The 27,913-nt window shown below is 39.6% G+C and overlaps 1 protein-coding gene across 6 annotated transcripts; it reads right to left on the reverse strand.

Annotated features, from left to right (window-relative positions):
* On the reverse strand, window positions 964-27,679 carry BTF3L4 (basic transcription factor 3 like 4). Of its 6 annotated transcripts, none has more exons than XM_021096655.1 (7): window positions 27,559-27,618; window positions 26,417-26,526; window positions 24,315-24,381; window positions 20,558-20,671; window positions 5,360-5,561; window positions 3,895-3,954; window positions 964-2,667 (listed from the first exon to the last, which is right to left on the reverse strand). In XM_021096655.1, the coding sequence occupies exons 3-7, from the start codon at window positions 24,366-24,368 to the stop codon at window positions 2,621-2,623; spliced, it is 477 nt and encodes a 158-aa protein (XP_020952314.1). In that variant the 5' UTR covers window positions 24,369-24,381; window positions 26,417-26,526; window positions 27,559-27,618; the 3' UTR covers window positions 964-2,620. The 6 variants fall into 6 exon arrangements, with proteins under 6 accessions (XP_020952314.1, XP_020952315.1, XP_020952313.1 ...); XM_021096656.1 differs by having other exon boundaries at window positions 26,417-26,531; window positions 27,559-27,610; XM_021096654.1 differs by lacking the exon at window positions 26,417-26,526 and having other exon boundaries at window positions 27,559-27,679.

Below are 27,913 nucleotides of genomic sequence, written 5' to 3' on the forward strand. Positions count from 1 at the left end.
CAATTTACAGAAGTTTCACCCACACTCATGCCTACTCACTCTGAAGGCAGAAACATTTCTTTGGGTTCAATCAAGATTTCAATATGCTCAGACACAACTTAGAATAGATTTACAAGGAGATCCTGCTGAATAGCATTGAGAACTTTGTCTAGATACTCATGTTGCAACAGAAGAAAGGGTGGGGGGAAAAATGTAATTGTAATGTATACATGTAAGGATAACCTGACCCCCTTGCTGTACAGTGGGAAAATAAAAAAAATTATTAAAAAAAAAAAAAAAAGATTTCAATATGCTTTGTCCAGGAAAAGGAAAGGGAAAATATAAAACAAAAAAGAATGTTGGCTCATTGCATACAAGAAAGGCCAGCCATTAGAGTTGTTGTCAACAGGATAAAAGGAAATACTGACCAGAGCTCCTCTGAATAAGTTAAAATGTGATAAAAAATGTAAAAGTGGGAGAAATATATACACAAAGAAACTTTCATGGGTATTGATTAAAAAGATATCTTTAAAAAGACGATAAAATCACCTCCTTGAGGATTTTTAGAAGTGAGAGTCAGAGAACTACAGAGAAGAAGAAATGTTAAGACTTAGAAACCTCTCATTTGATTGATGGTGAATTTCAGAGTCATTAGGTGACCTGCCCAAGGTCGTATAGTAACTTCCAGAGCTTGGACTAGGACCCAAACCTCCTGACTTCCAGATGAGTGTTTTTCTTCCCCCCTATACTACCTATGGTTCACGTGTCCCTAACCTCCTGAAGTCCCCTGACTCTCTCTGCCCTACAATGTGCACTTTGGGGACAGTCAGAGGAACAACATCTGGACTATGTAGACCATTTAGAGGTACTGACCTAACAATGGATGGAACAACATTATTTCAAAAAGTGACCGGGTTTAAATTCATTTGGGGTTAGCAGCAAAAGGGGAAATACAAAAGAAGGAAATTCTGTAGACAACAAAAAGAGAAGCACAAGAGGAAATATTATCCTCTTTTGTTATTTTATTACTGTTACTTTATTTTGTAGTTAATCCATATATTATATAAAACATAACAGGTAAAATGAACAAATGTATAAAATAAACTGAGGTGTCTAGATGGGGAAAAAAAAAAAGAGCTTTGCCTTTGTGTATCGATCTCTTGATACATTGTTAGTCTTGCACTTTTAAAATAAACACTTTAGATATCAAATAAAGATATCTAGCTTGAAACAAAGCTGATATGCTGCAAGCCTAAGCCCTAGTTTGATGATGGGCCATGACAGATTTTCTAAATCTTATCCTTAAATATTGGCTATAATTAATGCTGATATAACAAAATGCAAGCTTTTATTATCAGACAGCAAGAGGGACGCTTCAATGAATGAATGCAACTTACCTCCAAATCCTCTGAAAGGAGGTGAAAAAAATAAATACTGTTTACCAGTGTTCCCCCAAAGCATTACTCTAAGCATGCAGGAGGATGCTGTGAGCAGCTACAATAGTAAGATCCAATCCAGAGGTAGGTTCAAGGCCAAGAGCGGGAGAGTGGTTGAAGAAATCCTCCTGGGGCCAGTACCAGTTCACAGAATGCCCACTTGTGCTGGGGAATGCATTTATGGCCTATTTTTTTCCTAATTCAAAAGGACATTCCCAATTTCAATCTTGCTGAAAGAGCCATTTTTGCACCTGCTATTAAAAACAGCTAGGATATGGGATAAGGCTGGCTTAAAATTACTTAGCAAGCACATGCTAGCTATTCCAGTTTGAAATCTACCAAACTGTAAAATCAAGGGAATAAAAAGTTGAAGATGGAGTTGTTGTTCTTCAAGATGCGGGAACAGTCTTACAAAAAGAGGGATTAGGCACTCACTTAACTCTATATGGAGAACATCCTTCTCAGGCTAGATGGAAGATGAGGAAGAGCATTACTAAAGGCTGACCAGGCCGTCTGGAGACCAAAAGGAGAGGAAACAAGGCATTTAGGAAGAAAGCTGGTAGAATAAATTCGGGGTCTGACTAGGTAAGTGAATCCAAAACAACTGCACTGAAGATATGCTACTTACTATTGCCAGCATGAAGCTGGTGGCAAAATATCTCAAGACATTTTAAACCCAGGAAAATGTACAAGAAATATGTTAACCAAGCAAATTAAAACCAAACTTTAAGGTAAAATTTCTTCAGATTTGAAATCCAAGATACTCACTTTTCATTAATTCTATGCATCATTAGAAAAAATAAAAAGTAACAAATGTAAAGATTTGTTTTATTTCTACTGGGGTAAGGAGGATAAATAGAACTGTTTTCCAATTTGCTCTCCACTTTATACACACGTACCCACACACGTACATACACATACACACCAAAAATACTCCAACAAAAAACCAAGACTCTAAAAACCAAAACACCTTCAAACTGCACCGACACTTCGTATTTTGACCAAAAGAATAGATCCTGGGAGGAAGTGCAAAATGCAAAATCAAATGACCAAAAAATGCTGAACAAACAGCATTGTTAATATACAAAATATTTATATTACTGAACTAGTAACAGTTGATGTTCTCCGTGTCTGTAAAACTTTGGAACCACATAGCTGATTTGTTAAATCTAGTCCATGCCAGCTTCCAAAAACCAGAAAAGATTTTAATTAGCTTCATTCTTTGATGCCTCATCAAAATTTTCTACGAGATCTGAAAAAAAAAGGTAAATGAGTTAAAGAAACAAAAAAAAAAAAAAAAAAGGAAAGAAAGAAAAAGAGGAATAAGTGCAATCCCTAACTTCTAGCTCAATAAATACAAAATTGTTGCCACTAGAATTAGCTTGAAAATATACAGGACAAGAGGCAAAAATAATTTGGTGGCATTTCACTAATAATGCTTCATTTCTCTGCTTAAAATAGTAACCTTAAGGAAATGTTAGTCTTCCCCCCCCCTCCCCATTTTTCTTTTTTGGCTGCACTCGCGGCATAGGGATGTTCCTGGGCTAGGGATCGAGTCCAAGCTACAGCTGCAACCCTAGGTTACAGCTGCAGCAACACTGGATCATATGCCACATGGGAACTCCTAGCCTTTTTTCTCTTATGCAAACTACTAAGGTGAAGCATTTTCATATGTCAATCATAATTCCCGCAGAAATGTTAACAAAAACTACGCAAATTGATTATCACAGTGATTCCAATTTGATAAATGTAGACAGCAGAACTTAATGTGACAATTTCTTTTTTTCTTTTTTTTTTTTGCTTTTTAGGGTCACACCTGCGGCATATGGAGGTTCCCAGGCTAGGGGTCGAATCAGAGCTACAACTGCTGGCCTATGCCACAGCCAGAGCAACACCAGATGGGACCACCACAGCTACACCACAGCTCACGGCAATGCCAGATCGTTAACCCACTGAGTGAGGCTAGGGATTGAACCCGAAGCCACAGATTCTAATTGGGTTTGTTACTGCTGAGGTACAGCAGAAAAAATGCTGGTGACAATTTCTGATTCTGAGTACTACACGGGAAGGCTTTTTTATACTTTTTCATTAGACTATATGTTCACCATTGTGAATTAATTTAAATTCACAAGCTCACCATCAACGAAAAACTGAAAAATCATCATGTAAGGAATTACACAAGATTATCAGGATGTTAAATATCTCTTTTTAGGGCCGAATCTGCAGCATATGGAAATTGCCAGGCTAGAGGTCCAATTGGAGCTGTAGCTGCCGGCCTATCCCAAAGCCACAGCAATGCTGGATCTGAGCCATGTCTATGACCTACACCACAGCTCATGGCAATGCTGGATCCTTAACCCAGTGAGTGAGGCCAGGGACTGAATCTGTGTCTTTATGGATACTAGTCAGGTTCATTAACTACTGGGCCATGATGGGAACTCCATGTTAAAAATCTTAAAACTAAAGAAATGTCACTTACCTGGAACATCATCATCCTCCTCATCGATGTCTTCTGGTTTTGGTGCTTTGCTATCCAACACTACAAAAAGTTTATTTTAAAATTAGTCATTGAAAACAAAGACATTTATTGAATACTTACAATGTTTACCCTTTTTTCCTGCCTATATAGTTGTAGAAACAAATCTTACACAGTTGCTCAGAAAAAGCTAAGTACCTCTAATTTATCTATTTTTTTGGTTTTTTTCTAGAGCCACACCCGAGGCATATGGAGGTTCCCAGGTTAGGGGTCTAATTGGAGCTGTAGCCACCGGCCTACGTCAGAGCCACAGCAATGCGGGATCCGATCTGCGTCTGCAACCTACACCACAGCTCAGGGCCACGCCAGATCTTTAACCCACTGAGGGAGGCCAGGGATAGAACCCGCAACCTCATGGTTCCTACTCGGGTTCGTTAACCACTGAGCCACAACAGGAACTCCAGTACTCTCTAATTTAATGCCACATTTTTTACTTAATACTAAAATTAATAAAAGTTTAAACTTCATCAGATATACACTAAATATGGCTGGCAATTTCAATGGATAACGAAGGTAAAATTTACATGCAAAATAGAATTTAGATTTTTTTTTTTTTTTTTTGCTTTTTAGGGCTGCACCCGTGGCATATAGAAGTTCCCAAGATAGGGGTCGAATTGGAGCTACAGCTGCCAGCCTATGCTACAGCCACAGCAATGCCAGAGCTGAGCTGAGTCTGAGACCTACACCACAGTTCACAGTAATGCCTGATCCTTCACCCACTGAGCAAGGCCAGGGATCGAACCCACAACCTCATGGTTCCTAGTCAGATTCGTTTCCACTGCGCTACAATGGGAACTCCCTAGATGAGTTTAAATAAAAGTATTATATATAGTTAATTTATTCTCTAAATCAAAAAACAGTATTCAAGTATTTTTCTCTCTCTTTTTGGTTTAAAAGTACCTAGCTATTAGCACTGGTAATAGTAATCAAAAGTACCTTTTCATTAGCACTGAAATAATAGGTTCAGACTTTTAGGGGTGACAAGACACATTTGAAATCCAGGACTATCCTGGACACTCAGAACTAATGGTTGTTGATTCTACAGTACAATCAATAATATTAAATAAAAATAGTTTTGTTTTAACACTATCTTCTTGGTGTCATTAGTTATAAGTGAATACCAAATCAACTGTTCATAAAATGTGGCCTGTAGATCCCGGCATATTCCTTTTAGGTAATTACCTCCCAACTCTCTATATTATTACCAGAATGTATCCAAATATTTTACATGCTACGCTGCATAATTATTAAAGAAACAAAGTCAAAAATTTATGAAGCACAAAAATAACATTATAAAAAGTAAAATCTGTATATAGGCAAATCCTTCCAGCATAGAATGGACATCTTTTAAATCACTAGGTTCTCCAATTAAGGTGAGGAGGGAGAGGTATTAAAATGAAATACCTACCTTGCCGAGGGAACTGTTCAGCTAACTTCCTAAGACTTGTTAAGCTGTCAGCACCAAGCTGACTTAATATTCCAGGAAGCATTTCTGTGATGGGTTTAGCTTCTGCATGGCCGGTAATTGCAAAGGTGTTAGCAGAAAGGGAAGCCTGGACTTTGGGATTATTGAAATGAATAACCGTTCCATCATCTTTAATCATGTTCACCTGTAGGATCACGGAAGAAAAATATATTTCACGTATTTCATACAACTGTTATATCATAAACAAAAAAAAAAAAAACTGTTTAAAAAACACTTTAGCCAATTATTTTTTACTTGGTAGTTAGTTAGGCAATCCCAATGTAGTATTTATCTAAGCAGTGGATTTGGGTGGAAAAAACCCTAGCAACAAAGTAAAATGGTGTAGATGGCATAAATCACTAGGATGGTCAAGAAATAATCACTTTATTATAGAATCTAGGTTTTAAATTCAAAGACTTCTACTATAAGAAGTTCATGCCCACATTTAAAAAAAGTAGAATTCAGAGCCATGAATTGTCTTCTTTCTTTCTTTTGGCTGCATTCATGGCACATGGAAATTCCTGGGCCAGGGATTGAACCCATACCACAGCAGCAACCGAAGGCACTGCAGTGACAACACTGGATCCTTAACCCACTGAGCCACAAGGGAACTCCAAGAATTAGCTTCTTAATGAAATTACCTGTTATCTTACTTAATTTACACTATCAAATTAAAACAGTACAGATACTATTTGGTGGGGTTAGCATCTTACTTATGGAACAGGTTGTAAGGGGGTAATACTGTATGGTAAAAATAACCACTGAAAACCCATAAAGAACACTCAGAATTTTAATTAATCAGATGTTTCACTCCTTTGAATACTTAGTAAATTTACACAAGTTTCAACTTGTTTTCATCACGTCATTCTTTGTATAGGATTTTCTCAGTTCCTGTAATTCTTAAATGTGGTTTTTCAACAACCTTCAATAAACTTTGTCAATGACAAAGAAGTTCTCCCGCCCACTTGCCTGGCCACGTGAATATTTATCAATTACTAGGAAGTCTTTTAAACCATCCTCACATTCCTTCTATAGTTTTTACTGATATGTATTAACTACTTTGGATTTAATTTAATCCACTGCCTGGGACTCACTGAAAAGGAAGGATGAATGTATGTACACTATTTAAAATGTTACTTTTCTCTCTCACTCTATGTTTTGTAGAGTATCTGCATGTAGGTTAAATGTGTAAATAATGTGATTCCACTACATAGTTGATTCCACTGGGTAAGTTACCTTGGTGGTAACATGCTTATTATAAAAAAGGTTAGGAGAGTTAACTCTTGGCTACTTTAGAAGCAGTTCATGATCCATCCAAAAACTGCCCTTGTCACAATCAAGCAGAGATGCTGAGTGTTCTCCATGGTCAGTGGAAGTGGGCTTTTCTTCCTCAGAGGTGATCACCACCACTGACAGACAGCACCAGAAAGGAAGGGGAAGAAAGGGGCTTCTAAATTTCAGGCAAGACCTGGAACACAGAGAAAATAAACGCAAATTCCCTAGAAAACTGTAACTAAACCCCATAAATATTACACAGAGTAATAAGCATTCAATCCAGCTATTCTGAACAAAAATCACTACAAGTTAAAAATAATTTACATTAATTTTAGAAAAAATAAAACCATGTAGTTCTGAAGACAACTAATGTTTAGGTAGAAAAGTTCAATGGAAAAATGGCTAAAAATTGGGGCAGAATGGCTTGAGAAGGCAGTGGTACAGTGGATATGAAATGAGATGTTGCTCTGGATCTATCTTAGAATCACATGATTTTAGTACGGGGAAAGAATAGATATGGTAGGGCTCTATTTTCCATATTAAGACCAAACCAGGAGTTCCCGTCGTGGCGCAGTGGTTAACGAATCCGACTAGGAACCATGAGGTTGCGGGTTCGGTCCCTGCCCTTGCTCAGTGGGTTAAGGATCCGGCGTTGCCGTGAGCTGTGGGGTAGGTTGCAGACGCGGCTCGGATCCTGCGTTGCTGTGCCTCTGGCGTAGGCCGGTGGCTACAGTTCTGACTTGACCCCTAGCCTGGGAACCTCCATATGCCGCGGGAGCGGCCCAAGAAATAGCAACAACAACAACAAAAGACAAAAAAAAAAAACAAAACACCAAACCACTTAATTTAATAAAGGATTTCTACAATATTTCCAGGTGTGAAGAGTCTTAAATATTGGAATACGATATATTTTTATTATTTATTTATTTATTTGGTCTTTTTGTCTTTTTAGGGCTGCACCCGCAGCATATGGAGGTTCCTGGCTAGGGGTCCAATCAATCAGAGCTGTGGCTGCCAGCCTACGCCACAGCCACAGCAACACAGGATCTGAGCCACATCTGCGACCTACACCACAGCTCACAGCAACACCGGATCCTTAACCAACCAAGTAAGACCAGGGATGGAACCCGAGTCCTCATGGATGCCAGTCGGGTTCACTAAATGCTGAGCCAGGATGGGAACTCTGGAATATGATATATTTTTAAATTTATAAATACTAAAGTCACAAGAGATTTGAAATCAATATTGCTCCAAACAGGTCAGGCCATTAAAAAAAGGTGAGGCCATATATTTGTTGATTAGAGGTCTTCTAATTAAAATCTCTTGTTAAATAAATAAATACTGAAGATTAGAACTCTTGGTTAAGCAACATACTCAAGGACAAACAGCTGGTTATACGCAAACTCAGAACATGAACCTGGGCTGTATTTTGGGCCTGACTTTTCTTATTGTTCTGCCCTTTCAGAATCAGCCCAACTGCCCTACAGAATTCAGGGCCATTTTAAGTCATTCCTAGCAACCGCTGGGTGGCCCAATCACACAGCTATCAAAACCTTAACAACCCCTGCCCTTGCTAGCCCTTTGAACAGGGTACATATGTTAACCACAGCAGCCTTCTATCTGGTAGATCTGATGGTTGCTTCATTTCTACTTGGTGATAAATTTTCATGGCTATAAGGAGGCTCACAAAGTTATTTTGAGTCCATAGCTCTTGCTGGTAAGTAACCTCAGTTCACAGAGGAGGTTTAAATTCTTCTATATGATTTTTTGTATCCAAGTTCCCACTAGGGCAGTCAGCTACAATTCATAATTGACAGCTGTCTTTTTTTGTTGTTGTTGTTGTCTTTTTGCCATTTCTTGGGCCACTCCCGCGGCATATGGAGGTTCCCAGGCTAGGGGTCGAATGGGAGCTGTAGCCACCGGCCTACACCACAGCCACAGCAACGCGGGATCCGAGCCGCATCTGCAACCTACACCACAGCTCATGGCAACGCCGGATCGTTAACCCACTGAGCAAGGGCAGGGATCGAACCCCAAAACCTCATAGTTCCTAGTCAGATTTGTTAACCACTGCGCCATGACGGGAATTCCTGACAGCTGTCTTAAAATCAAGTTTTATTGCTACTCTGTCCTCTATGTAGTGGCACTTAAATGTTTACCAGGAAATTAATTTTTTTTTCTTCCTATGTTTTAATGGGGTGAAATAATAGATATCTTAAGAATAAGCACATAAGGAGTTCCCACTGTATGCAGCAGGTTAAGGACTGAGCATTGTCTCTGTGGTGGCGTGGGTTCTATCCCTGACCAACACAGTGGGTTAAGGATCTGGCATAGGTTGCAGCCGCAGCTCAGATTCAATCCTTGGCCCAGGAAGTTCTATATGCTGCGAGTGCAGCGAAAAAGAAAAAAAAAAAAGAAAGAAAAGAATAAGGCACATAAGTGTCTGTATTTTGTGAGGCTAAGAATAGTCAGATTTTGAGAATTATGACCCTTGTACACACTCCCATAAATTAGTATCTTTCAACAATCTTTTTTTTTTTTTGTCTTTTTGTCTTTTCTACTTTTCAAGGCCACACCCCAGCCAGGCATATGGAGGGTCTCAGGCTAGGGGTCTAATCAGAGCCACAACTGCCGGCCTATACCAGAGCCATAGCCAACACCAGATCTGAGCCACGTGTGCGACCTACACCACAGCTCATAGCAACGCCGGATCCTTAACCCACTGAACAAGGCCAGGGATCGGCCTGCAACCTCATGGTTCCTAGTTGGATTGTTAACCACTGCTCCACGACGGGAACTCCTCAATAATCTTTTTAAGGTTCAGCACCTTATCTCTGCCTATTTCTAAAGGCTAGTATGAAATGTACCCTATTATTGTTGAAATAAGCAAAATCTAACATATGTCATCAGACTATATGAAACACTGGGATCACTTTCTCTTATGCTCTGGTGGCCAGAGTCTGATAAGGTAGATTATCTACAGCTATGCTGTAGATAGTGTTAAACAGCATAGCCTTTTTGTCTTTTTTTTTTTCTTTTTTCTTTTTTAGGGCCATACCCATGGCATATGGAGGTTCCCAGGCTAGGGGTCCAGTTGGAGATGTAGCCTCAAGCCCACGCCAGAGCCACAGCAACGCTAGATCCGAGCCGCATCTGTGACCTACACCATAGCTCACAGCAACGCTGGATCCTTCACCCACTGAGAGTGGCCAGGGATCGAACCCGTAACCTCATGGTTCCTAGTTGGATTTGTTTCTGCTGTGCCACAACCGGAACTCCAGCATACCCTTTTTGAAAAGCAATTTGACAATATGGACCAAGAGTGCTAAAAATATCCATGATCTTTCAGTCAGTAACTGCATTTCTAAGAATCTATCTGAAGAAAATCAGAGATGAAGATAGATGTTTATGTATATAACATCCAACATGTGATTCTTTACTACTGAAGCACTAGAATGTTAAATTATGGTATATTTATATATTGGAGTATATGCAGAAATTTAGACTAAAGGTTAAGAAGAGGTTTTTTTTTAATGATATGAAACAATTTCTATAAAGCTATTTGGAAAAGAAAAGATTCCAAATTGACCATCTAGCTGTAATCCCAGATATGTTAAATATATATGCACATAAAGATGGGAAAGAACAATAAGACTAATAGTAGTTATTTTTGGATAGTGGAATTATGATTATTAGTGTCTTTTTCATATTTTATGTTTACCTCTAATTTCCTTTTTTTGTGTGTGTTTTAGAGCCGCACCCAAGGCATATGGAAGTTCCCAGGCTAGGGGTCGAATCAGAGCTACAGCTGCCAGCCTATGCCACAGCCATAGCAACGTGGGATCCAAGCTGCATCTGCAGCTGACCCCACAGCTCACAGCAACACCAGATTCCTAACCCATTGAGCAAGGCCAGGGATTGAACCTGAATCTCATGGGTACTTGCTGCATTTGTTTCTACTGAGCCACAGTGGACACTCCTTTTTACTTCTAACTTTCTATACTGACAATCCATTTTTATGCTGAAGAGAAGAAAAGCTTTTTTTTTTTTTTTTTTTTTTTTTTGGTCTTTTTGCCTTTTCTAGGGCTGCTCCCACAGCATATGGAAGTTCCCAGGCTAGGGGTCTAATTGGAGCTGTAGCTGCTGGCCTATGCCAGAGCCACAACAATGCAGGACACAAGCTGAGTCTGTGACCTACACCACAGCTCACAGCAACGCTGGATCCCCAACCCACTGAGCAAAGCCAGGGATGAAATCCGCAACCTCATGGTTCCTAGTCAGATTCATTAACCACTGAGCCACGATGGACACTCCAGGAAAAGCTATTTTAAAAACAAAAGATGTTTACAGGAGTTCCTGCCTTGGCACAGCGGAAATGAATCCGACCAAGAACCATGAGGTTGGGGGTTCGATCCCTGACCTCGCTCACTGGGTTAAGGATTCGGCGTTGCCGTGAGCAGTGATGTAGGTTGTAGATGAGGCTCAGGTCCCGTGTTGCTGTGGTTGTCTCATAGGCCAGCAGCTGTAGCTCCGATTCAATCCCTAGCCTGGGAATCTCCATATGCCGTGGCAGCGGCCCAAGAAATGGCAAAAAAAAAAAAAAAAAAAAAAAAGTTCATCAACAAACAAATGGAAACAGATGGATAAGGGAGTTCCCATCATGGCTTGGAGGAAACGAATTTGACTAGTATTCATGAGGACACAGGTTCGATCCCTGGCCTCACTCACTGGGTTAACGATCTGGCATCGCTGGGAGCTATGGTGTAGGTTGCAGATGTGGCTCAGATCCCATTGGGTCTGCAGTGTAGAACAGCTAGCTACAGCTCCAATTCAAGCCCTAGCCTGGGAACCTCCATATGCCATGGGTATGGCCCTAAAAAGACAAAAAACAAAGAATAACCCCATCCCAAACCAAATGGATAAAATATGTGGTATTATCCATAAAAAGGAATATTAATCAGCTATAAAAGGTGTTAAGTTCTGGTACATGCTAAACATGGATGAACCCTGAAAACATTATGCTAAGTAAAGTAAGCCAGACATGAAAGGACAATTATTATATCATTTTATCTATACGAAATATCTACAACAGGCAAATCCACAGAGATAGAAAGTTAGAGATTATCAGAGACTGGAGGAAAGGTGAATGGGAAGTTATTGCTTAATCAGTAACATTTTCTATTTGGGTGATGAAACATTTTATAAAGAGATTATGGCAGCTGGATATAACACTGTGAGTATAATTAATGCCACTGAATTATACACTTAAAAATGGTTAAAATGGAAGAATGTATGTGTATGTATAACTGAGTCACTTTGCTGTATAGCAGAAATTGGCAAAGAATTATAAATCAACTATCCTTTAATAAAATTTTTAAAAAATGGTTAAAATGGGAATCTAATTCTGGAGCTCTCTGGTGGATTGATGAGTCTGAACTTTTAAAAGGATTTCTGAAAGAAATGGTCCCAAGACTCTTGAGAATTATTAAGGGAGCAAATAAAGAACACTAATGGCAAAATTTCGAGGAAATAGTAGTGAGACAGAATAGAGAAGGAGAAAGCAAAAGAAATTAAGGACACATTGGCATAGGAGAAAGGATACGATGAAAACCATAGAATTTTAAGGAGAATCTCAGAAAATGCTGCAGAGTATTAGTAAAATGAAGATGGAGAGGAAGCAGAATACTACTTGAAATTGCCTGTAAAAGAAAGGAGGGGAAATTGAGATCTGAGAGTGACCAAGACAGCAGAGTAGAACCCTAAGCTCACCTCCTCTCATGAGCAAACCAAAATCACAATAACTACAGAACAACCATTGATGAAAAAGATTGCAACCTACCAGAAAAGATCTTCCATATCTAAAGATAAAAAGAAAGAACCACAGTGAGATGGGCAGGAGGGGTAGACTTGTGATACAATCAAATCCCACAGCCCCTGAGTGGGCAACCCACAAACTGGAGAATAATTATACTGCAGAAGTTTTCCCACAGGAGTGAGAGTTCTAAGCCCCATGTCAGGCCTCCCAGACTGGGTGTCTGGCACTGGGAAGAGGAGTCCCCGTAACATTTAGCTTTAAAGGCCAGTAAATTTGCAGGAGCGCCACAGGATTGGAGAAAACCAAGACTTTACTCTTAAAAGCTGCACACAAAATCTCACACTCAGTGGGACCAAGAGCAAAAGTAGTAATTTGACAGGAGTCTAGGCCAGACCTCCCTGCTGGTCTTAAGACGGTCTCTTGGGGAGGCTGGGTGGTGGGGTGGTGGCCATGACTCACCCAGAGGACACAGACAGCAGTGGTGCACATATCAGAGTATTCATTTGTGTGAGCGCTCCTGGAGGCTGACTTCTTAGCACCAAGACCTGGCCCCAGCTAACAGCCTGACAGATCCAATGCTGGGATGCCACAGTCTGAACAACAAACAAGGTGGGGACACAGCCCCACCTGTCAGCAGACAGGCTGCCTAAAGACTTCTTGAGCCCACAGCCGCCTCTAAACATGGCCCTGCCCACTAGAGGGCCAGGACTCAGCTCACACTAGCAATGGATGGGCACTGGCCACTCCCACCAGGAAGCCTACCCAGCCTCTAGACTAAGCCTCACCCATGAGAGGGCAGACACCAGGAGCAAGAAAACTATAGTCCTACAGCCTGCAGACCAGACCAAGTCTGCAAACACTAGCCTGGGAACAGCTGGCCCCGGTCCTTGGATGATGAGAGGGGCATGCATGGCTGGGATACATAAGATGTCTTCCACAGAGGGTTACCTCTCCAAGGTCAAGAAACATAACTAACCTACAACATACATAAAAATGCAGACAGTAATTTAGATAAAAATGAGGTGACAGGAGTTCCCGTCGTGGCGCAGTGGTTAACGAATCCGACTAGGAACCATGAGGTTGCGGGTTCAGTCCCTGCCCTTGCTCAGTGGGTTAACGATCTGGTGTTGCCGTGAGCTGTGGTGTAGGTTGCAGACGCGGCTTGGATCCCGAGTTGCTGTGGCTCTGGCGTAGGTCAGCGGCTACAGCTCCGACTTGACCCCTAGCCTGGGAACCTCCATATGCCGCGGGAGCAGCCCAAAGAAATAGCAAAATGACCAAAAAAAAAAAAAAAAAAAAAAAAAAAAAGAGGTGACAGAGGAATGTTTCAGATGAAGGAACAAGATAAAAGCTGAGAAGAACTAAGTAATGTGAAGAAAGATAACCTATCTGAGAAAGAGTTCAAACTAATGATCATAAAGCTTATCAAAGAACTTGGGAGAACACATGTACAGAGCAAGAAATTAGAAGTTTAAACAAAGAATTAGAAAATATAAAGCACTAAACAGAATTGAAGAATGAACTGAAATGAAAGATACACTCGAATGAATTAACAGAAGACTAAATGAAGAGAGTTCCCGTTGTGGCTCAGAGGGTTATGAACTCGACTGGTATCCATGAGGATGCAGGTTCAATCCCTGGCTTTGCTCAATGGGTTAAGGATCTGGCATTGCCAAGTGGTGTGGTGTAGGTTGAAGATGCAGCTTGGATTCCACATTGCTGTGGCTGTGGCACAGGCCAATAGCTGCAGCTCTGATTAGACCCCTAACCTTGGAACTTCCATATGCTGCAGGTGTAGCCCTAAAAAGAAAAAAAGAGGAAAAGGAAGGAAAAGACTAAATGAGACAGTAAAACAGAAGAGTAAGTTGTAAGACAGAGCAATGGAAATCACTGCTGTCAAATAGAAAAAGAAAAAAGAGGAGGACAGTTTAAGAGAACTTTGGTACAAGTCAAGCAGGTTAATATTTGAATTATAGGGGTCCCAGAAACCCATAAATATACTGCCTACAAAAGACTCACTTCAGATCTAGAGATACATACAGACTGAAAGTAAGGGAATGGAAAAAGGTATTCCATGCAAATGGAAATCCAAAGAAAGCCAGAGTAGTGATACTTATATCATACTTATATTAGATTTTAAAATAAAGACTGTTTATAAGAGACAAAGAAGGATACTACATAATGATCAAAGGATTACTCCAAGAAGAAGATATAACAATTGTTAACATATATGCACCCAACCTAGAAGCACCTCAATATATAAGGCAAATGCTAACAGACATAAAAAGGAGAAGTTGACAGTACCACAAAAATAGTGGGGGACTTTAATATCCCACTTACACTAATGGACAGACCATTCGGACAAAAAAATCAATAAGGAAAGAGGCTTTAAATGACATATTTAGACCAAATGGACTTAACTGATATTTTTAGAACATTCCATCCAAAAGCAGCAGAATAAACATTCTTTCCAAATACACATTAAACATCCTGTAGAATAGATCACATACTGAGCCACAAAACAAACCTCTGTAAATTTAAGAAAACTGGAATCATAAAAGCATTTTTTTCTGACCACAACTGAGACTAGAAGTCAACTCCAAGGGAAAAAAAAAAAACTATATATATATATATATATATAAAATCAACAAACACATGGAGGCTAAACAATATGCTACTGAACAACCAATGAATCACTGAAGAAATCAAAGAGAAAATAAAAAATACTTAAGACACAAATGAAAATGAAAACATGATGATCCAAAATCTATGGGACACAGTTCTAAGGAGTTTACGACAATACACGCTTACCTCAGGAAACAAGAAAAATTTGAAAACCTAAATAACCTACACCTAAAGTAACTAGAGAAAGAACAAACAAAACCCAAAGTTAAGAGAAGGAAAGATATCATAAAGATCAGAGCAGAAAAAAATGAAATAGAGACTAAGAAAAGAATAGAAAAAGTCAATGAAACAAAAAGCTGGTTCTTTCCAAAAAAAAAAAAAAAAAAAAAACCAGATTGATAAACCTTTAGCCAGACTCATCAAGAAAAAAAAAGGGAAAGGACCTAAATCAATAAAGTCAGAAATGAAAAAGAAGTTACAACTGACACCACAGAAATAGAAAGGACCATAAGAGACCACAAGGAACTATATTCCAATAAAATGGACAACCTAAAAGAAATGGACAAATTATTAGAAAGGTACAATCTCCCAAGACTGAACCAGGAAGTAGAAAATATGAACAGACCAACTGACAATAATGAAATTGACTTAGTAATTTAAAAACTCTCAACAAACAAAAATCTAGGGCTAGACGGCTTCACAAGTGAATTGAACCAAACATTAAGAGTTAACCCCTATCCTTCTGAAACCATTGCAAAAATTGCAGAGGAAGGAACACTTCTGAACTCATTCCATGAGGCCATTATCATCCTGATGCCAAAACCAGGCAATGATATCCCTCAAAAAGAAAATTACAGGCCAATATCACTATGATGAACATAGACGCAAAAATCCTCAATAAAATACCAGCAAACTGACTCCAACAATATTTTAAAGTATTACAGAGAGTTTCCTTCATGGCTCAGTGGTTAATGAACCCAACTAGGATCCATGAAGATGCAGGTTCGATCCCTGGCCTTGCTCAGTGGGTTAAGGATCTGGCGTTGCTGTGAGCTGTGGTATAGATCACAGATAAGGATCGGATCCCGTGTTGCTGTGGCTGTGGCGTGGGCCAGCAGCTGTAGCTCTGATTCAACCTCTGGCCTGGGAACTTCCACATCCGCAGGTGCAGCCCTAAAAAGCAAAAAACAAACAAACGAAAAGTATTATACACTATGATCAAGTGGGATTTATTCCAAGGATGTAAGAATTTTTCAATATCCACAAATTAACCAATGTGATAGACCACATTTATAAACTGAAGAATAAAAACCATATGGTCATTTCAACAGATACAGAAAAAACTTTCAATAAAATTCAAGATCCATTTATGATTAAAAACTCCCCAGAAATTCGGCATAGAGGGAACATCCCGCAGCATACTAAAGGTCATATATGAAAAACCCACAGATAACATCATGCTCAATGATGAAAAGCTGAAAGCATTTCCTCTAAGATCAGGAATAAGACAAGGATGTACATCCTCAACACTTTTATTCAACACAGTTTTGGAAGTCCCAGCCATAACTATCAGAGAAGTAAAAGAAATAAAAAGAATCCAGGAGTTCCCATTGTGGCGCAGTAGAAATGAATCTGACTAGGAACCATGAGGTTGTGGGTTCAATCCCTTGCCTTGCTCAGTGGGTTAAGGATCTGGCATTGCTGTGAGCTGCAGTGTAGGTTGCAGATGTGGCTTGGGTCTGGCATTGCTGTGGCTGTAGTGCAGGCAAGCAGCTATAGTTCCGATTAGACCCCTAGCCTGGGAACCTCCATGTGCCATGGGTGTGGCTCTCAAAAGACAAAAAAAAAAAAAAAAAAAAAAAAAAAAAAAAAGAATCCAAATTGGAAAGAAAGAAGTAAAATTGTCATTGTTTGCAGGTGACATGATGCTACACATAGAAAATCCTAACAATGCCATCAGAAAATGGCTACAGCTCATAAATGAATTCAGTAAAGTTGTAGGATACAAAATTAACATACAGAAATCTTCTGCATTTCTATATACTAACTACAAAATATCAGACAGAGAAATTAAGGAAACAATCCTATTCACCATCACATCTAAAAGAATAATACACCTAGGAATAACCCTCCCTGAGGAGGCAAAAGACTTGTACTCTGAAAAGACAATGATGAAAGAAATTGAAGATAACAAAAACAGATGAAAAGATACACTGTGTTCTTTGGCTGGAAGAATCAATACTGTTAAAATTACTATATTGCCCAAAGCAATCTAGAGATTCAATGCAATCCTTATCAAGTCACCAATGGTATTTTCCACAGAACTAGAAGAAAAAAGTTTTAAATTTGTATGGAAAACACACACACAAAAACCCAAATAGCCAAAACAATCCTGAGAAGGAAGGGAGCTAGAAGAATCCCATCCCTGACTCCAGGCTATATTACAAAGCTACTGTAATCAAAACAGTATGGTACTGGCACAAAAAACACACATAGATCAATGAAGGAGGATAGACAGCCCAGAATAAACCTTTGCACTTACAGGCTATTAATCTATGACAAAAGAGGCAAAAATATAAAATGGAGAAATATATTCTCTTCAATAAGTGGTACTGGGAAAACTGAGCATGCAAAAGAATGAAATTAGGACATTCTCTAACACCATATACAAAAATAAACTCAAAATGGATTAGAGACCTAGATACAAGATGGGGTATTATAAAACTCCTAGAGAAAAATCATAGGAAGAATACTGTGATATAAATCAGAGCAATATTTTCTTGGATCCATCTCCTAGAGTACTGTAAATAAAAACAAAAATAAACAAATGACATCTAATTAAACTTAGAAAGCTTTTGCACAGCAAAGAAAACCATAAACAAAAAGACAATCTACAGACTGGGAAAAAATATTTGCAAACAATGCTACTGACAAGGGATTCATTCCCAAAATGTACGAACAACTCACATAGCTTAACATCCAAGAAACAAACAACCCATTAAAAAGAAATGGGCATGAGTTTCTGTTGTGACTAAGTGGTAATGAACCCAACTAGTATCCATGAAGACATGGGTTTGATCACTGGCCCTGCTCAGTGGGTTAAGGATCCAGTGCTCTCTGAGCTGCAGTGTAGGTGGCAGGGATCCAATGTTGGTGTGGCTGTGGCATAGGCTGGCAGCTGTAGCCTCCAATTCGACCCCTAGCCTGCGAATCTCCATATACCTCAGATGTGGCCCTAGAAAAAAAAAGGAATGGGCAGAAGAACTAAATAAACATTTCTCCAAAGAAGACATACAGATGACCAACAGATACATGAAAAGATGCTCAATATCATTAATTATGAGAGAAGTGCAAATTAGATTACAATTATGTATCACCTCACACCAGTGAGAATGATCATCATTAAAAAGTCTACAAATAGGAGTTCCTGTCATGACTCAGCGGAAATGAATTTGATTAGGAACCATGAGGTTGTGGGTTCGATCCCTGGCCCCACTCAGTGGGTTAAGGATCTAGCATTGCTGTGAGCTGTGGTGTAGGCTGCAGATGCAGCTTGGATCAGGCACTGCTGTGGATGTGGCATAGGCTGGCAGCGGTAACTCCAATTAGGCCACTAGCCTAGGAACCTCCATATGCTGCGGGTGCGGTCCTAAAAAGCAAAAAAATATTAAAAAAAAAAAGTCTACAAGTAATAACTTCTGAAGAGAGTGTGGAGAAAAAAGAATGCTCTTACATTGTTAGTGGGAATATAAATTGGTGTAGCCACTATGGATAACAGTATGGAGGTTCCTTAAAAAACTAAAAATGAGTTCCCACTGTGGCTCGGCAGGTTAGGAACCTGACTAGTATCCACGAGGATGCAGGTTCAATCCCTGGCCTTGCTCAGTGGGTTAAGGATTCGGGGCTTGCTGCAAGCTGCGGAGTAGGTCACAGATGAGGCTTGGACCTGGTGTTGCTGAGGCTGTGGTATAGGCCTGCGGCTAGAGTGCCAATTCAACCCCTAGCCTGGGAACTTCCATATGCTACGGGTGTGGCCATAAAAAGTAAAACAAACTAACAAAACAACAAAGCTAAAAATAGTTACATATGACTGCCCAATCCCACTCTTGGGCATATATCCAGAGAAAACTCTAATTCAAAAAGATACGAGCACCCCAATATTCACAGCGGCACTACTTACAATAGCTAAGACATGGCAGAAACCTAGATGTCTATCAATAGATGAAAGGATAAGGATGTAGTATATGTTCACAGTGGAATATTACTCAGCCATAAAAAACAATGAAATAATGTCATCTGCAGTAATATAAATGGACACAGAGACTATCATATTAAGTGAAGAAAGCCATTTAGAGAAAGACAAATATCCATGGTATCATTTATATGTGGAACCTACAAAAAAATGAAAGAATGAACTAATTTACAAAAGAGAAATCAACCCACAAACAGAAACTTATGGTTACCAAAGGTGAGTGGGTGGGGGAAAGATAAATTAGGAGTTTGGGATAGCATATACACACTACTACATATAAAACAGATAAACAACCTACTGTATAGCATAGGTAATTATATTTCTTATAATAACCTATAAAGAATCTGAAAAAGTAATGTAAGTATGTATATATACATGTAATTGAATCTAACCTGAAACTTGACACGACACTGTACACCTGAAACTAACACAACACTGTATATCATTGTAAATTAACTGTACTTCTTTATTTATTTATTTTGGGGCCACACGTGCAGTATATGTGAGTTCCAAGGCTAGGGTTGAATCACAGCTGTAGCAACAGTGGATCCTTAACCCACTAAGCCAGGCCAGGGATTGAACCCTTGCCACTACAGAGATAACACCAGATCCTCAACCCGCTTTGCCACAGTGGGGACTCCTCACTGTCTTTTCTTCAGTAATCTGCTATTTCTTTATTAGTGATTTCTTGTCTCCATATTGTTTCTGATCTGTTTTCAGCAGATGCGCATTAATAATCTACTAAAAATTGTGTGGTGGTACCACACATAGTAATGAGCTTCTTTGCTGAGGTAGTAATTTGAGAGATTGTGTTAGGTAGAAAGGTACTCTTATGGAAAAAAAACTCCACCTTACTTTAAGAAACCTTTGGGTTTATTTCTGTGTTATTAGAAAAAAAATCTTATTTTACACTAAAATTCAAGAGTGGTTCCATAATTTTGACATATATGTAAATACTTCAAGTCTGAAAAATATAATGAATTCCTTAACTGTCTACTAAAGCCATTTTTTTTTGATAATCATCTAATTTTATCCCAAAAGCAAATTCAATAGCCACAGTCCTTCAAACAGACAATACCAGATTTACCTAAGTGGATATTTTACAACTGAAAGTGTAGATAATTATTTGGGAATGTGCTATTTGTCCACATTACAATTCATAAAGTGATCATACCTCTTCAATACCAGCTATATTATTCACAGCCAGTTTTTTTAGAGAACTCTGAAGTTTTTTGTCATCAGCTGTAGCTGTTCTATGTACCACCTTCTTCTTTCTGCGAGCTGTACCCTAAAAAGTAACGAAACAGAAGTGTTAGCATGTGATCCATTTAACAACAGCAATCACATGTCTTCCTCTCCACAGTACTCTTAATTAAAACCCATAGAGGAAATTGCTGATGTAATAGTAATAAGACTGCTCAGAGTTGTGACTGTCAGCCTAACCCAGAGTTTTGAAGGTCAGTTTCTAGCCAATTCTTCCTATTCTTTTCAATATCCAGCCTTTATCATTTTAACACATTATGTTTCAAGTTTTTTTTTGGGGGGGGGGGTCGTTTTAGGGCCACGCCCCCAGCATATGGAGGTTCCCAGGCTAAGGGTCCAATCAAAGCTGTAGCCCCAGCCTACACCACAGCCACAGCAACACGGGATCCAAGCCACGTCTGTGACCTACACCACAGTTCATGGCAATGCTGGATCCTCAACCCACTGAACAAGGCCAGGGATCGAACCTGCAACCTCATGATTCCTAGTCGGATTCGTTAACCACTGAGCCACGACGGGAACTCCCAAAAGTTTTTAAATAAAAATACTTTACAACTTCAAGACAATTTAGTGTGCTTTATATCAAGTTTCAAGCATTACAAGGAATGATTTTTTTATAGTACCTACCTCCCTCTGACAATAAAGTCTAAAAATGTTCTGAAACTTTGGAGATTATGACATAACTAAGAGTCAAATGCCTATTCTGTGAGTGTTTTAGAGTCCTAGAACCCAGGAATGAAAAAGACCAAGTCCTTACTTCAAGAAGCATACGTTATAGTGGGAAGGAAAAGTCAAAAAATATATAAACATATTAGATCATTTCAAACAGGATAAGGATATTAAGAAAAAAATAACAGTGATACGACTATCAGTGGGCAAAGCACTGCTTTATTAAAATGTTCAGGGACGGCCCCTCTGAAGAGGTGACATATGAGCTGAGACCCACAGAAAGATCGAAGGGAAGAGTGATCCAAGCAGAATGAAACAAGAGTCACCTGTTATTTCTCAAGAAAACAGGCCAGTATGGCTAGAGCGGAGTTACTAATGGTAAAGGATGAGGAAAATGAAATCAGAAAGATCGGCAAGGGCCAGATCATATAGCCTAAAATGCCAGAGGCAGGGGCTGGACTTTATTTCAGCTGCAATAGGAATCCACTGGAAGGTGTTAAGCATGACAATGACTTGATCTGATTTATGATTTTAAAAGATGACTGACATTGCTGTGGAAAATGAACCATAATGAGATCAATCAGGAAGCTACTGTAGCAGTCCTGATGAGAGATGAAGGCTGTGGCAGTGGAGGTGGGTGAGAGCTCAAACTGTCAGAAGAACCAACAGGACTTGCTGATGGATTGGCTGTGGGATATGAAGAAAAAAGGAATCTACAATGATATTTGGAACTTTGAGAAAAAAGGTTGAAAATTATACTATTTACTGAAAAGCAAAAGCTCATTTCCAAATGGACATTTTGAAATTCTAAATACAATTTTCAATTCCTGGACCAATTTATAAAAACATAACTGAAAGCAGAGCAGAACACTACCAAAAACAGCCTATGTCTTGAGGATTAAATCTTTCTGAGACGTGGGAGGAGTAAAGAAAAAGGAAAAGAGGTTTTAATCTTTCAGTGGCTCCTGCAGCATTACGCAGGCAATTAGTCCTACAGAGGGTAGGCAGAAGCCTCAGTCTCAGCAACTCTGGTGGGAGTGGAAGAGAGTTCTGTGAGTAGCAGCAGAGGTTGCATGAAAACCAGCTGACGGGTAGACGAACAGTGATTATTTACACAGACGGCCATTAATTCATGAAGTGTTCCTGACTCAAGGATAGCTCAATTGCTTGCTGGATACTTCAGCTCAAATGGTCCTCTCAGGCACCTCAAAATCAGTATGTCTAAAAGTTTAGCAGTCCACTTAACTAATCTTTCTCTATTTCCTAAGTTTTGTAGCTTTAAAACTAGACGGTTGGGGGTCATCCTAGTTTCCTCTCTCTCCTTCATTCCCCACATTCCATCAGTTATTAAGGTGTGTCAAATCCAACCCCCAATCTGTGCCCCACATATAATAGTAGCTTCTCGATTTTTCTCCTCTATGCCAAACTTGTTTCATTTCATTTCCCCCAATGCCAGCAGGTATCTTTAAAAATGACTGTTATTTCCTTCTCAAAATTCTTGAGTAGTTGCCCTTGCCTATAGGGATAAAATCCTCTCAATACCCCCCGTATGCAAAACTATGATCTAACCCTAAATTACCTGGTTGTTTTCATTTGCTACCATTCTTTATCCATTATAGATTCTAAACTTTAGTTGTAACAAACTAAAGCAAGCCATTCCACTAAGCACGTTATCTCAGCATCCTATGAGCCTTTGCATGGACAAGAATGACAATCCCCTCTTTACTCTGCCCACTTATCCTCCCACCTGCTTTGTGTTTATTTTTCAAATCTCAGCTCAGTGATGACTTGTCCCTCCTAGGCAGGAGCACCTTGTACTTCATCTTAACATTTTCTATTCTGTAGTGTAATTGTAAGTATGCCTTTCTTCCAAGCTGAACTGTCAAGAGCAAGAAAACTTGACTTATTTATCTACTGTAGCTTGGCCACAGTAGATGTTCAATACATAAATTAAATAAATGTGCCGACCACCTGGCTTGAAATATATAACAGTTATGTGCTGCATCAAACTCTCCCAGGTATATTATTCTGTGGTTCTTAAATATCCCTAGTTTTTGCATTGGTATATTACATTGTACTTGATGCTACAATGTGATTAGTACTTTGGTTACAAGAATGTGGTAATATGATTCTAGAATCATATAACTGTATCACTACAAAAGGAGAAAGTACTAGTTGTTTCTTCCCTTCCCTGTCCTGTCCCCTTTCCCAGGAGTTGTGGTTATCACCAAAGTAAAATGAACACAGTGGGGTTGCTACATAGTGTCCTACCTTCCCCCTCCCTAGGTCTGAAGTCAGTATATTCTTTTCCTTTCACAAAGATTGTATTAGGCAGAGATAAGGGTATAACATTCTCCTTGTGCCTGGAGCTAGCACTGAAGGGAATCAAAGGATTTTCAGTGTTCAGAACTAGCTCCTCCTTAGGCTTCAAAGTATATGAATACAAATGCTTATGTTCATGTTCACCAAACAGAAATGCTTATGTTCATGTTCACCAAGCAGGAATTTGAGAGGAAAATCTAGCAATGGACAAATGTATCATCAGCTTGAGCATTTCCCACTGTAAGCCTAACTAAAGCAGTAGGGGTATCTAGTTAAGATAAGGTAACCTTAATAACTGGGATGCCCTGCAAGTGAGTAGCTGTTTACTAAGACACCGTGTTAGGTGTTTTATAAGTATTATTCTAATCTTTAGAAGCATCTTATATAGGATGATTTTATTTCGCAGATGTAAAAAAGGAAGCTTAACAGTACTGGTTGACTTGTTTATATAACTACCTGATGTTAAGAGGAATCAAAGGTTGCTATCTCAACTGTACCAACAGAGAGAGGTCTTCTAGTTACCTATTTTAATCTAGATGAGTTATTTTCAAATTGGAATGTGGTTTAATCTTGATTACTTAGAAGATTTTAGATTTTCAATGACCACAAATCCAAAAATAGTAATACTATCTGGTAATAAAACATTCTCCTATCAGTTTTTCTTATGCCACACTCACCTTGCCCCCTATCCGGACCTGAGCCTGAAGTTTGGCTAACTTTTCTTGATTCATGCTGTTGGTAAATCTAGGGGGGGAAAAATAAATTTGTTAAAGTCACTGTTTTATTTACCAAAACAAAATAACTGTTTATACAACAGTACCTTCTGGTTCACTGAACTTGTAATATGCATCACCACCATGATATTAATATGGTCTATATTTTTAAAAAATATTAATAACTTATTCTAGCTTCATAAACCAGATAGTAAAAAAATCGAAATCAATAATACCAAGAGGGAGCTGAATACATAAACAGAAAACAGAATGGGATTCAAAGTTTTCTACTTGAAGATCCCTCCTTAAAAACAAGATTCAGTACTCTGGCAGACAATAAAACCTAACCAATTATAAAATCTGTACACAAGCCAGTTTTTCCCCCAAAGATTTTTACAGCAGAGAGCTGTTACCAAATTAGCATAACATTTAAGTAAACTTTTTTCCCAAATCACATTCTGTATTTCTTTAAACCATAAATAGAAGATTAAAAAAAAAAAAAAGGTAGAAAGAGAGAAGCTGGACAAAGAAAGAAAAAAAAATGCAACAATAGGCTGTCTAGCTGTCAATACGTGAGGTAGTAATGTCCTCTATGCAAGGTCAGGTGGTATGTTAATAATACGAAAAGAGAACCAGATTTTCAGACATTCAGTGCTTCTGTATCACTTCCCTGAGTTCATTCAATACCTTGTACTGATAAGAGTTATGTCATACTTGTCAAGATATTCTCACATACAAGGTAAAATGCCTCCCTGCACAATTTAACAAAAACCTATCTCTGCTATACTAATAACAAATATGGGTGGCAGGAAGGGGAGAGGAGACTCTTAAAAATAAACCTTTAAAGGTTATCTTGATTCTGAAAACTCTAAGACCATAACAAAGTCATGGATCCATCTGGCCAGTCCTTTCCTACTAAGACAAAAAGTTTTTAAGTTCATAATGGGTCATAACATTTCACACTATATAAGCAAATAAAAGCCAATGTTAAAAGTCTTGTTTTACTTGTTCTGTAGATCAAAAGATCATTTCTGAGATATGAAAAAGGAAATAAAAGGATAAGACTGTTATCAACACTTTTTGGCCAATTCTCTCGACTCTTTATAATGATCATTCTTCACTTCAGAGATGAAAGAGAATCAAAGATCATGTAAGTACTGATCATTCTACAGTCTGACACTGTATCAGAATACAAAGGCACTAACCCTTATCTCTCCACTTAAGGCCAAAATATAGCTCCTAAATAATATTTAGAATGTATACTTCCTCAGTCTTTATTCATACTGTATCACAATGTTCAAGCAGCTAAAACACTTTTATAGGATGAAATGTGATTACAGTACAAAGCAGGCTTTAGGTGTGTACCAATCTGAACTCTGTCATACTTAAATCTGCTGATGTAAATCCCAATCTCTATTCTCAATACCTGCCGAAAAGGACTAATATTCACAATTTTCAAAGGAATGTGGCCAGGAAGGTGTAGTGAACTAACAAAGAGCCTAAAGAATTTTTTTACAAAAAAAGGGGATAAGTGAAAATATTAGAGCCAAAAAGCAGGTAAACCTTTTGGGACTCTTCTGCATTTTGAGGTAATCCCCAAGAGAAGAGATGGAAGAAAAGTGATGGAAGTCAAAATAGAGTCCTGACTTGTTTGAAACAAAGCAAGAACAAAATTAACTCTATATCAATGTGTAGACAAGAAAGAACAGATTCCATTCCAGATAATCAGGACAACAGAAAACTTGTTCCCAAGGAATATCAGAGAAAAGCATTTTAGGGAGGTTGCAAACACAAGGTTGGTGGGGGGGTGGGGGAGAAGGGTGGCCCTCCTGTCCACAGCAGGTTGAGGTGTGTAGAGTTCAAGTAGGAAAGTGGATTGGACTCAGTCTATGAAAGAAGAAATGTCAAGCTCAGAATCTGGACTAGACCTCAGAGATCACCTGCTTTAACTCCCCATTCCTCAAGCAATCTTTACTTTCTTGTACCCATTATTCCCGTCTTGAACGTGTGGCAAATACTTGCAAGCAGCAGCAGGGTATAAATTAGAAAAAAATAAAACAGCTCACCTCTTTCCCAATTTAATAATTTGGAAAATGAGGGCCCAGAACGGAGAAGTCACTTCCTAAGGCCATATAATTAGTGAATTCTTCCTTGGGGATCCTAGCATCTTTTCGCCCTTTCCTCAAGGATTCAAGAAAGGGTGTAAATAATTAAGTTATAATTAATATTTACTGAGTGCCTAAATTCCAAGCATTATGGTAGGCACTTTCAATGACATCATATTTACAGAGATAAAACAATTTCAATCTTTAATCCTGACTTTTTATTATGAAGGGTTACTCTATAAGAGAGGCACAGGCTTTGGAATCCGAAGGATCAAGGTTTTTCCACTTAGGGCTTCAGAAAGTTCTTTTACTTCTCTGAACTTGTATTCCTTCCTATTAGAAAAAGTGTAACAACACATACTTCACAGCTGTTTTACGGGTTAAACATTAAGTAATCAAGTACCGGGTATGGCTCAAGCAGATACTCAAAAACTGGTAACTATTGTTACCATTGCCCAAGGTACAGACATAGTATAGTGAAAGAACGTGGGAACAGAAATTGAAACCGCAATTCACTAGCTTTGTAACACTGCCTGTCGGTCAATCATCAACTTCCTGACAGCCTACTATGCATCACGCAGTGGGATGGGGCTACAAGGATGGGCAAGGCAATGTCTCGGAGAGGGTGGCACACTTGTAAACAAATACTGCCATTACGAGGTGAAGAGCGCAGCAATGGAATTTGGTTGGGGGCGGGGGCTGCTAACCTCGGTTTCCCTATCTGTCGAGTGGGAGGATCAAATGAGATGACAGCAGATAGGCTGTACAAAGCTCAAAGCTCAAGCCTTATTGCTGTGAATAATGAAGAGTAACAGGGCAGAGGCGGGGGACCACCTGCCACCTGGGCCTGGACCTGGGCTGCAACAACGCGGGCCCGCGAGCCCCGACAGAAAGCGGTGGTGCTGGGGACCTTCCCTCAGGTGCCGACCCCCAGCTGCGCCGCCGCTAACCGACAGGCCAAGACAGCCGCCTCCGCCCCCACTCGGCGCGCCACCGCGGAAGTGGCAGCCCGATCGGTTGGCGGGTGTCGGTAGAAAAGGGCGGGGGGAGACCGTGCGCGGCGGCCTATGGCCGTGGAGTGGCGGGACCGCCGGGGGTCTCACCTGAAGCAGGGAGGGTCCTCCAACACCAGCACGCGGCAAGAGCAAGATGGCTGCCTCAGTCGAGACAGAGAAAGACGAAGGCAGCCGCGGCGGCGGGAGTGGAGCCCACGTGACACACCCGGCCCCGCCTCTCTCTCGCCGGAGCAGCCTATCCTGGAAGCTCATATACAAACTACAAAGCCCAGGCTGCTCTGCGCTTCCCAACAGAAACGCGGCAGGTGCAGACCGCCGCGCTGCTTTCTGGAGCTTGCAGTCTCCTGGGCGTCCCATTGTGTCCGTGCCTGCAGTTTATAGGAAGCCTAATAAAAAGGCAATGGGTATTTTTGTTTGGGTGTATACTTTTGTCGAATGCTTC

Source organism: Sus scrofa, chromosome 6, assembly GCF_000003025.6.
Source record: "Sus scrofa isolate TJ Tabasco breed Duroc chromosome 6, Sscrofa11.1, whole genome shotgun sequence".
Classification (NCBI taxonomy): Eukaryota; Metazoa; Chordata; class Mammalia; order Artiodactyla; family Suidae; genus Sus; species Sus scrofa.

Coding starts and splice junctions, on each gene's coding strand:
- BTF3L4 (XM_021096654.1), bottom strand. CDS start 24,368: ATGAATCAAGAAAAGTTAGCCAAACTTCAGGCTCAGGTCCGGATAGGG. Junction 20,672..24,314: donor AGGTCCGGATAGGGGGCAAG/GTGAGTGTGGCA, acceptor GTTACTTTTTAG/GGTACAGCTCGCAGAAAGAA. Junction 2,668..3,894: donor GGAGGATGATGATGTTCCAG/GTAAGTGACATT, acceptor TTTTTTTTTCAG/ATCTCGTAGAAAATTTTGAT.